The sequence below is a fragment of the Arvicola amphibius genome, chromosome 2, assembly GCF_903992535.2.
Source record: "Arvicola amphibius chromosome 2, mArvAmp1.2, whole genome shotgun sequence".
Lineage (NCBI taxonomy): Eukaryota > Metazoa > Chordata > Mammalia > Rodentia > Cricetidae > Arvicola > Arvicola amphibius.
In genome coordinates, this window is record NC_052048.2 from 8,862,568 (window position 1) to 8,874,281 (window position 11,714).

Genomic DNA, 11,714 nt, shown 5'->3' on the forward strand with positions numbered 1-11,714 from the left:
TCTTCTTTTGTTTCCACAAAGGATGAGAACCTATGGGATCATTCCAGACTAATATGATTTGATGTACCAAGACCCCCCAGAAAGGTTGCTATGAATAATCCCCAAAATACTTTGCCCAACCAAAAGCAGGACATAGTATGGAGAGAACTATACTCACATTCCCAAATATTGTCTATAAATGTTTCTTTACATTTAAAGGGGGATATGTATAGAGATTTGCACTGCTATGGATATTGATTTATTGATACAAATTTTAGGTCAATTTTGTTGTTCTGTGTATCTATATATTTCTGCTCTTGATTAAGTTATTATGATTATACAGTTAACTTGAAAATATAATGTATAATTAAGAAATATTAGTTAATAGAGAGTCATCTATAATAGTCAAACATGTAGTCATGTTAGTTAGATTTTCTAGATGGACAAATATGTATTTCAGATGGATAGGTGTTCTTAAAACCTTTCAAAGACTACAGAAGATTGCATTTTAAATGTTTAAGAACTTAGGACTTTTCATGACAATGAGACACATCTGTTCCTGGCAGCACCAATTACTTCAAGAGGAAAATGGCCAAGGACAATGGCACTGGGTTTTGATCTTACTGCATGTACTGGCTTTGAGGGAGCCTAGTCTGTTTAGATGCACACCTTCCTGGACCTGGATGGAGGGGGAGGACCTTGGACTTCCCACAGGGTAGGGAACGCTGACTGCTCTTTGGAGTGGAGAGGGAGGGAAAGGGGAATGGAGGAAGGGGGGAAATGGGAGGTATGGAGGAGGCAAAAATTTTTAATAATAAAAAATAAAAAAAATTAAATAGAATGTGCTTATGTTTCCAAGTACAGCATTTATAGAGAAATGGAACACTGCTTTCACTTCTAACAATGCTTTTAACTGTTTAAATAAAGTGCCTCTATTTTGAAAAAAATAAAAAAAGAGGAAGATGGGCATCAAAGAGTTTCCTTATGGAGTTTATTAGCCATTTGGGCAAAAAACTGCTCTTGCCTGGACTGCTTAACGGTATGGTGTGTGAACTGGACATGCAGGACCCATGGAAAATAACTGCTGAAGTTTTGTAAGAAGATGAGACAGTCCTTCAGGGTTACTACTTCATAAAAGACTCTGCTAGAGGTCTACTCTGCAGGACACAGAAGTGACAGATAAGCTGCCAATATAAGCAGAGCTGTCTTTGGAATTTCCTGCTTCATGGAAAAGTCTGCTGGATACTATGGGCCTGTAAGCTGAAGGTGGATGCCCCAATGGTACAGAAGAACTTTGGGTGACTATCCAGGCAGCCAGAAGTCTCTATTAATTCTAGAGTTTTGGAATTTGTTTACAATGTACTTCCTGTTTACTTAGGTAATGTTATATCCTTCTGGAGTATTTAATGGAGTTGAAGAAATTATACTTATAGTTATAGTTGTCCTTAGTTATGATAAAAGATAAAGGATATTTAAATATTGTAACTGTAATTATTGCTTGATACCTGTTTTGTTATATGTAATTTTACTATGTTAAAGTTAAAACTTTCCTTTTAATTTAAACAGAAAAGGGAAGGGGATGTGGAATTCTCTTCTCTATGCTGTGAATACCATTGGTCAATAAAGAAACTGCCTTGGCCTGTTGATAGGGCAGAACTTATGTAGGTGAGGAAAACTAAAGTGAATGCTGGGAAAAGGAAGGGCAGAATCCAAAGAAGCCATGGACCCTCCACCAGAGACAAACATGCTGAAACTTTGCTGATAGGCCATGACCTTGTGGTGATGCTTAAGCTATTGGCCAAACAGTATTGCAAATTATATAGTTTCTATGTGATTATTTTGAGGCTGAGCAGCCAAGAACCAACAAGTGGCCTCCCTCCAATGAGGTTTTGCAGTTTGTTCTGTGTTCCAGGTTTTTGTGAGTTGTCATCCATGCTGGAGTAGGCATTGGCGGTGCAGCTGTCTTTTAAACATTTCTGCTTCTAAAATAACTCCTCACCCATATTCCTATAAGTAACCCCAATAAAGATCATCAACCAAATTTGACTTTGTGGGTATCTGTACTTAAGAGATGTTGGCTCCCTATCTGAAGTAAGTGGACATTTGTTAGTATCTTGCTGAGAATAGTGTCACATAATAATCAATAGAGTAACTTTAGAAGATGGCTAAACTATGCCTCACAGAATACTCTCAGCATAGAATTCAACCATCACATTTTGATATTTGATCAAGGGCACTAAAAATTGTATCTAAACAAAATCCTGTGCACAGATGTGTATAGCAATTTTATTGGTAATTTCTAAAATGTGAAAGCAACTGTGATGTCTTCCAATACACACAAAGCTAAAATTAGGTAGCTGTAGAGTGTTAATTACTACAAACAAATTAGCTATAAATTCATAAAGAATTCTCCAAAGAACCTGAAGGCATGCTGTTAGATGACACTAACTACTCTGATAGGTTGAATTCAATCATGTGACATTCTATAAAGGTGTAACTCTGCAGATTGCAGGAGGATTACTGCCATGGTTGGGTAAATCATGTGGCAGAGAAAATTGAATTTTTAGATACAAAAATTGTTTATGTCATTATATGTATGTTTACATTTGCAGAAAGTTTAATTCCCAACTAGGAATTCTGAGCAATCATATTATGTCAAGACCCATGCATTTGTTTTCAAAAGAAGTACTAACCAAGTAAAGGCTGTTGAATGAGTGGAAGATTACATATGTCTTGTGGGGAGGATAAGGACAAGATTTGCATCCTTTACACACACTGATCTAGAAATGGAATTGGGAATAAAGGAAGAAAAGGAAAATTTTACCTTTGTCTTCTTTTGGTTTGTGGTGACAATAAAATAGTTTTGCAATGTTGAGGAATGTTTATTGTAGTGTAGATGTACAAGAATTTAAAGAGCAGAGATGACGAGTGGCAAGCTCTCTACAACCTAGCAAAGACTAAGAGAATATTGCCATGGATCAAAACACATTGCTATGTGACTTCATTATCCACTTCACTTTTAGACATATGTACCCACTAGGTCTGTGGGTGACAATCATGAATGTTGGTTGTGCATATGAGCTTGATTAAGTGTGAGAACCTGACAAGTGTTTCATGCTGAGAGGTTTGCAATGAAGATAAAATTTCAAATACATAAAGAAAACAAAAGGAAATAGTTCAGTGACAAATTCTAAACTTTCCATAAACTCTCACAGGTACTAACATTATATATACCCTAGTTACTTTAGTAATATGGGACAGAGTTAAGACAATGAGTTGGTCTATAAGATTTCCTCAGGTTACCCTTTTTCCCTAATTGTTATGGTTTAGGTGAGAATGTTCCTCCATAGCCTCACATATTTGAATGCTTTTTCCTTGTGAAACTGCTACAGAAAGTTTAGGAGGTGTGACCTTGCTGAAGTAGGCATGGTCTTGCTTGAGTAGGTGTCACTGGGAGTGGGCTGTGATGTTTCAAAAATCCATGCCAGGACCAGTCTCTCTCTCTTTCTCTCTCTCTCTCTCTCCCTCTCTCTCTCTCTCTCCCTCTCCCTCTCTTTCTCTCTCTCTCTCTCTCTCTCTGTGTGTGTGTCTCTTTCTGTCTCTCTCTGTCTCTCTCTCCCTCCCTCTCTCCCCTCCCTCTCTCTCTCCCCCCTCTCTCTCTTTCTCTCTGTGTCTCTCTCTAGCTTGTTCACTCTCTCCCCCTCCCCCCTCTCTTCCTGCTGCCTGTGAAGCTCTCAGCTACTGCTGAGACAATGCCATGCCTGTCTGTTTCCCACTATGGTGATCATGGATTAACATTAAGACTGAAAGCAAGTTTCAAATTATGATTTTTCTTTTGTAAGAGTAGCCTCGGTCATGGCCTCTTTTCACAGCAGTAGAATAGTAACTAAGATACCAAGATAATCAACTACAGTCTTTGAGTCCTAGGATGGATAGTTTTTGGTCAACATGTCATAAGTTAGAGTTACTGAAAAGAAGAACCCATGTTTTAAAAAAAAAATGCTTCCATTAGATTGCTTGTCTACAAGTCTATAAGACATTTTCTTGATTGATGGTTGACCCGAGAGTCCCAGGCCACTGAGTATGGTGTAATCCTTCGGCAGGCTGAACAAACCAAGTAAGATCACTTTTCCAAGGTCTCTGCTTCAATTATGCCTCCAGGTTCCTGTCCTGCTAAATTCTGCTGTCTTTCCTCAGTAATAGACTGTAGCCTGGAAACGTAAGATGAAACAAACCCTTTCCTCCCCAAACTGTTTTCGTCATGGTCTTTATTACAGTAATAGAAACCTAAACAATCAAGATATAAGGAAAGTCATTCTCTCTTGGTGCACCTAAGACTCTTTCTTCAGTTGTAAAATAATGTAATATCTGGTTGATGGAATTATAATAAAGAACATGTCCATTAGCAGAAATAAAACATCAGATTAGCACCTGACATCCAGTAAGTGGTCAATAAATGTTAGTAACTATTACTATTGCTTTTTCTGTCTTCTTTACTAGGCTGCAGGTAACATGTTTTACATAAACATCTAACTTTTGCCTCTTGGGCTCTTTTCCTGAGATTCTGTAGGAGGTATCACTTCACTATATACATGAAATCACCTACCATAACACCCCGATGATAAACTGTCACTGTATTATGTTAACCAGCACCTTCTTAGGACTGTCTTTCTGCTTAAACATTACTCAGATATTTCATCAGACCAGACTTTGCCAGAAGTCACTGAAAGCAAATAGACTTCATGTTCCCTGGACAGAGTTAAAACGAACAGTATTTTTTACAACATTCTTGCAATTGATTATTAACTCTGTTGTTTGCATTCAGCTACTTAAGACCTCAAAGCCAGCTAGGTCTGGAAATTAATGTTCTGGAAGAGGCATCTATGGTTGATTTCTCATCCTTTACAAGGTTTTGAGAGTTTGTTATGAGCTCAACATCTTTATTTTATAAGGCGGGTGATTAGGGTAACTGCTTCCCTTTCCTTCCTTGACTTATTCACATCACACTGTTAAGGAAATCCTTTCTCCTGTGTTTGAAGTTGACAATGTCATCAATTACCCATAGTTTTGTGACAAAATCAAAGGTCAGAATTATTATGTTTTCAGATAAAAAAAATAAGACTTTATTAAGTTTTCACCTAGGTCTTTATGTCAGGTCTTTTTATTAATGCCAAATTCTGTCTCACCAGACTATGTTCTTTCATTAACAAAATTTTAAAAAATACTGAGAAAACAATTTAATAGTTTGAGATTATAAAATACCTTGTAGATACTAATCCTCTAGATTTTTACGTTGATTCTAAGAATATTTTACATGTCACGCACATCTTTTATTTTATTTTAACTATATTTATAGTTATCGCATGACCCATCAAGAACCAGAGGAAATATCAAAATATTTCTAGCTTTCCAATATGAATAAATATGGAAACATCAAAAATACCATCAAAGGAAAACCTTACTCAAATTTAAAATGCTTAGATTAAAATATAGATAAATTTTTATCGTCGTTAAAGTTTTATACTTCAATGAGAGTTCTAACTTGAAACAATGTTCTTTCAAATGACTTGTTTCCTTTACTCTAAGTAAAAATTCCCTCTTAACTTATCTTTGTTTGGAACTCTGACACCCATCCCACCTTGAATCCATCGCAGCGCCTTGTTTTCCCTAGTCTTGAAGGTTGGAATTCTGCTGTTTTGTGTAAATGCTGAGTCTGGTCCATGATTGGATAGTGGATGTGATGGGACTGTCTGTAATCACTGTTGATAAATGCTTCAGTTGAATGATCACCTACCAAGAGAGAAAAGGTGGCATTTATTAAACTTGTATATGATTTCTTTATATTTGAAATGAGCAAGAATATTAAATAATAGAAACTAGGATTTTGATATCATTCTGCCTGTGTAGATTATACAGCCTAAGGAAAGAAAATGTACATTAAATTTGTCCTTAAATTTTTATAAAGTGCCAAATAGTGCCTTGCCTAATAACAGATACTCAAAATGAACAGGAAGAAATCATACTATGACTTTTAACAAGAATGTTGTTAAGATAGTCTCACAGCTGGGTGGTGGCGCACGCCTTTAATCCCAGCACTCGGGGGGCAGAGGCAGGCGGATCTCTGTGAGTTCGAGGCCAGCCTGGTCTACAAGAGCTAGGTCCAGGACAGGCTCTAAAAAAAAAAGCTGCAGAGAAACCCTGTCTCGAAAAACCCAAAAAAAAAAAAAAAAAAAAAAAAAAAAAAAAAAAAAAAAAAAAAAAAAAAAAAAAAAAAAAGATAGTCTCACAAAGGAGTAGCACCATGGTAAAAACCAGTAGAGTTTACATTTTGTGAACTGTGTGTGTAAAGTATGTTCCAGGTGCATCAGAGACCCTGGCTACATGTGACTTGTCTTGAGAAGTCATGTATTCCCCAGGAGAAAAGATGAGTGAAAACACATGAGATTAAAAACAGCCAGACCCCTTCCCTTGGCTTTGCCACTGTATTCAGAGGCTGTGATTAAATATATAGTGTTTTGCCTTTACTACATGGATGGTGTTGTAATATAAACACAATTCTGTGCTCCTTCTCCTGATGAACACATTAAATGTTATTTGTGTAAAGGGGCTTCTTGTCCTTTTATACAGGAATGAGGGCTGTGTTGTGCATGCTATATTTAATTAGTTCCATATTTAATTAGTTCCATATGCTATATTTAATTAGCAACTGGCATGCACTTAATTACTTCATTAGAAACAATATTTATGAATTGTCATAACTGCAGAGTAAATTCCTACAAATGTTTGGTGTCAAATATAATAGAAATTATATTTTAAGTGTTTTCTAGTACCTATTTTTTTTTTCAAGACAGGGTTTCTCTGTGCAGCCCTGGCTGTTCTGAAACTACCTCTGTAGTCCAGGCTGAGCTCAAACTCACAGTGATCTTCCTGCCTCTGTCTCCTGGGTGTGGGCATCAAAGGCATGGGCCACTACCACCCAGCTTGAGTGTCTATTCTTTTCTGTTGTGGTGGTGGTGGTTTTTAGAGACAAAGTTACTCTGTGTAGCTTTGGAGCTTGTCCTGGAACTCACACTGTAGACCAGGCTGGCCTCGAACTCACAGAGATCCACCTGCCTTTGCCTCCCAAGTGCTGGGATTAAAGGTATGCACCACCACCACCAAGCATGAGTGTCTATTCTTATGAGTAAGAAAGTAAACAAGTTTCTTTCTTCAGTTCATTTATGTTAACTAATGTGTTTTTCACTAAAATTTAGAAAACATGCACTTGTTTACACATGTGTGCATGAAGGCATATTTGTGTATCTAAAATATCTATAGATAAAGAGAAATAGAAACATGATTTGGTGGATATGCCCATTACACAGTATGTTTACTACATGCTAAGCATATGTTTGATTGTTATCTTATGCTAGTTACAATCTGCAAAATTGATTAGAACATGGAATTAGTAAACATCTAAACACTGATTCTAAAGGACATATCAGGGCAGATTCCTGGGCACCTTTTTCACACAGTTTAACCAACTAATAAGTAACCTTTCACACATATTTCTGTTGAAAAGTACTTTCTTGAGTATATGCTCACATCATTAACATTGAAGTAGCAGAGCATAAAATGTTAGGTCAAACTAGCTTGAAGGTTAAGGTTATTACACACAATCTCTCTCTCTCTCTCTCCCTCTCTCCCTCCCTCTCTCTCTCTCTCTCTCTCTCTCTCTCTCTCTCTCTCTCTCTCTCTCTCTCTCTCTCTCTCTCTCTCTCTCTCTCTTTCTCTCTCCCTCTCTCTTGTATAGTTTTGGTCTCTGTCATGCACTTTTTCATGAAAGAACTCTTAACTGCACTTTGTCATATTTTAAGCCGCAAATTTGGAAACAATAAAACACCACATCATGCACAGTATCTACAATCACACTGTGAACAGGTCACACTCAAACAGCCAACTGTGGCCTCATCTCCTATGACCTCCTCCAAGAACTCACCTATGCCCTCCACTGGCCATTTAATAAACTGTCATCATGTGGCTTATGCTGGCCATTGGCCACAAAGTGCCAGCACTCTTGATTTTGAGGTCAGTATTAGGAAATTTGTCGAAACACAATCTATAAATAAGAAGGGTCAACTGGGTGAATTACCCATTAATTTTTCTTTTTTCCTTTTTTATGTATGAGTGTGTGCATGGTCATCTATGTGCAAGTGCATGTGTTTTCCTGTGAGTGTATGTATGCATGTAAATGCATGTTCAAATATCTGCAGATGCATGTGTGTGTGCAAGTTCATGGGTGTGTGTGTGCATGCACATGCATGCATGTGCACGTGTGCACGTGAAGGTCTGAAGACAGCCTCAGCTAGGGTTTTTTGTTTGTTTGTTCTTTTCATTTTTTTGGCAGGAACTCTGACTAGCCTGGAACTCAATAAGCAAAGTAGGCTAGCTGGGCAGCAAGCCCAGAGACCTACCTGTCTCTACCATGAAGTACTGGGATCATGGGCACATACCACTACATCCAGATTTTTTAAATGCAGGTTCTGTGGAATTAATTAATGTCCTGTGTTTGCAGGCCTAGCACTTTACCAGTTGAGCTAGCTCTCTAGTGTCCATATATTTTGAAATTTATTTCTATCAAGTTATTATGTACCATATGGTTATTACTGAACTTGGTGGTGTATGTCTGTAATCCCAGCAGCAATGAGGCAGAGGAGTAGGTCTAGCAATTTAAGGCCAGCTTGGGCAAAATATAAACCCATGCAGACCACAGAAATGCATGTCTATGTACAAAAACTGAATTCCAGTCATTTCATTTTCTTTATATGTTCCAGCCAACTTAGTGCCTGCTTCTGTTCAGCTCGTGGGTGGCATGGCATGGCAGGAGCAGAAAATCAATCCTGTGTTGTGTTGAGGTTGTAAGAAATCCTTCAAGAAGTTCCCCAGCATTTCCCCAGGCATGTCTCTGTTCACTATTTAACATTAGGCAACAGCTTTTACAAGGTAATCTCATGTTGGCGTGGTTCGTAAAGTTTGTCTTGCTTGGATTCACACCTAATGTTTCACATACATTCTCAAACTTCTAAAGGCAGCCATCTGAACCCTCCCATCCAGGTTTATCCTACAGTGACTGACTGAAGTTCTTATCCTCCATTCTTGCCTGCCTCCCTGTGCACAGTCCATCTGGCCTTAGAATCTTCCAGAGATCCCTAGACCATGCAAAACATAATTTATTGTTTCCACTTTCTGTCCTCACAAACTAAGCCCAGCTATTGTGTGAAGTTTTATTTTCAGTCCACTCACAAAGCTCTCCACAGGTGGCTCTACCCTTTGGAAGTTTCTTTCTCACCCAAAACCTTCCTCACTTATAGATTGTGTATCTTCCCCAATCTTCTCTTTTCAATATTCCCATTACCTCCATGAAAACAATAGCTGCAGTTCTGATATTCCAGGGATGGGTGCACTAATTGAGCATTACCTGTTGTATTCCCCCATCTTTTCTCAGACAAACTAACTCAGCATACTTCTAGATATTGGGGGGTAAATACTTGCAACACAAACAGTGGAAAGATAAACCTTTGGTCTCGGTTTCTCATTAACACTAAGCTGTAAGCCGATTTATAAATAAAGTGGAGGTGAGATGGTCAGGCTGGCTTGAATCATATGACATCAGTTTTCTGTACCTTGGAATTTGAAGACTCATTTGAGGTCGTGGAATGTGCTTTATATGAATGTGTTGTTTCTTGGTTCTAAATGACTAAGAAGAGTATTTCGAACAAAGAAAGTTTGCAGGTGACCACAGACATTTAATGTACCTTGCCAGTCTTCTCTGAGGAAAGCACAGTCTTCCCTGACAGATGGGGGAAGCAGGGTCAGAATTACCTGGCCTCTGATGATGTGTGTTTGTGTTTTACTGTTCATGCGCCACAGGAATGCAACACGGACAAGTGCTCATCTGCCGAAGGAACAGAGGAGAAGGAAAATGGGACCGCCTACACCTTTCCTGGGAACCCGATGATCCCCATGCTCTATTGAGAGTAACAATTTTCTCATCATCTTTGCAAAATGAGGGCGGAAAGCAGCATACCGGGAGCTCTCCATTGTGCTAGGAGCTAAACTAGACAGAATTTGAAAATCTTTAAGTTGGAGATAAAGGCACCAGGAAAATCTCATATTCCTTCCTCCCAAGTCACACAGCAGAAGAAACACGCACTCATCTGGCAGCAGAGACTGAAGCAGTTCAGAGACTCTGCCAATTCCTGGCTACCATCTAGCTCTGCACCCTCCTTTTCCCAGATCAAAGAAAGTTAAGAATGGAAAGAGAGAAAGAGAGAGAGAGAGAGAGAGAGAGAGAGAGAGAGAGAGAGAGAGAGAGAGAGAGAGAGAGAGAGAGAGAGAGAGAGGAAGAAGAGAAGAGAGGAGAGAGGAGAGAGAGAGGAGAAAGAAGAAGGAGGAGGAGGAGGAGGAGGAGGAGGTAAGGAAGGAAGGAAGGGAAAGGAAAAGGAAGGAAAGGAAAGGAAAAGGAAAAGGAAGGAAAGGAGAAGGGGAGAGGAGAGGAGAGGAGAGGAGAGGAGAGGAGAGGAGAGGAGAGGAGAGGAGAGGAGAGGAGAGGAGAGGAGAGGAGAGGAGAGGAGAGGAGAGGAGAGGAGAGGAGAGGAGAAAGGAAAGGATTTACCAACTCTTATCTTTCAATTATCTTTTACTTGCTATAACTGGAGGCTGTGGAAACCTGAGTCATGTCTGTCTTCTGTCTCCTGAATGGATTGATAACTGTTTTTTTTTTTTTCCTGGATGGATTGATAACTGTTTTTGAGAGCTGTACAGAAGACACAAGGCCATATAACTTGTTCCATGTACCATAAACACCCCATATCTTCCCTTTGTATTGCACAGAAATATTGTACACTGAAGTAATAGTGAGAGCAGACTAAAAATGTCTTACCTGAACTCTGTCTTCTACAGCATTTGTGGCATGTCCAACATTTATCCTTCCAGGAAGTTCCTCTTTAAAGTCACTTAGCTGTTTTTTCTATCAGTCCAATGATGATTAACTATCTTTCCAGGTCACTGTCCTACACAAATTGCAAAAAAACAAACAAAGATTGGGCTAGAAATTCACTCCTGACTCCTGTGTTTTAAGACTGTATTTAGAAATTCTCTCCTGACTCCTGTGTTTCAAGAGTGTATTAAAAACTGCTCAAGATTTATACATTTTTCCTACTTCATTTTTAGAAGTGGCTTGCAGTTTTATTCAAAGGTATTGTTATTCAAAAAATAAAGAAACATTAGTTTCTTTGGGGATATAAATACAACATGCTATCTAGGATACTTAAAACTCTTCCCAAAGGAAAAGAGCCCAGTGGAATTCTGAAAAAAAATGAACCCAGATTGTTTTATTTTGAAAAAAAATTATAGCATTGGTTGGTATCTGGATAGAGTTGTTAAAATATTTTATGTAATTATAACATCATTTAATCATTTCTTTGTTTAGATGTATACTTAGGTATACATCTATAATTTTTGGAACTATAATGAATGAATTTTTCCTATTTTTATATGAAAGTACATTGCTGGTGTGCCTTAAGGCTTCTGGCTTTTATATTGATTTTATATCCTGTATCTCTGCTTTAAGTGTTGATTAGATCTAAGATTTGGCTAGTAGACTCAATAGGATCTTAAAGTATAGAAATTATACAATATGGAAATATAAATAATTTGGCAATTTCCTTTCCTATTTTCTTCCCATTGGTCTTCTG

The 11,714-nt window shown here is 38.2% G+C and overlaps 1 protein-coding gene across 3 annotated transcripts in view; it reads right to left on the reverse strand.

Moving 5' to 3' along the window:
* LOC119806630 (solute carrier organic anion transporter family member 1B2) overlaps positions 1 to 11,052 on the reverse strand; it is a 61,642-nt gene extending 50,590 nt beyond the window's left edge. The window contains exons 1-3 of one of the 3 annotated variants that reach the window (XM_038318440.2): positions 10,901 to 10,976; positions 9,841 to 9,913; positions 5,618 to 5,769 (exon numbers count right to left, since the gene is read on the reverse strand). In XM_038318440.2, the coding sequence (XP_038174368.1) occupies positions 5,618 to 5,701 (84 nt within the window). In that variant the 5' untranslated portion in view covers positions 5,702 to 5,769; positions 9,841 to 9,913; positions 10,901 to 10,976. Of the gene's footprint in view, positions 1 to 5,617; positions 5,770 to 9,773; positions 9,914 to 10,900 lie in introns of those variants that run through there. The other 2 variants (XM_038318439.2, XM_038318438.1) reach the window with 2 other exon arrangements.
* Positions 11,053 to 11,714: the final 662 nt, after the last annotated feature.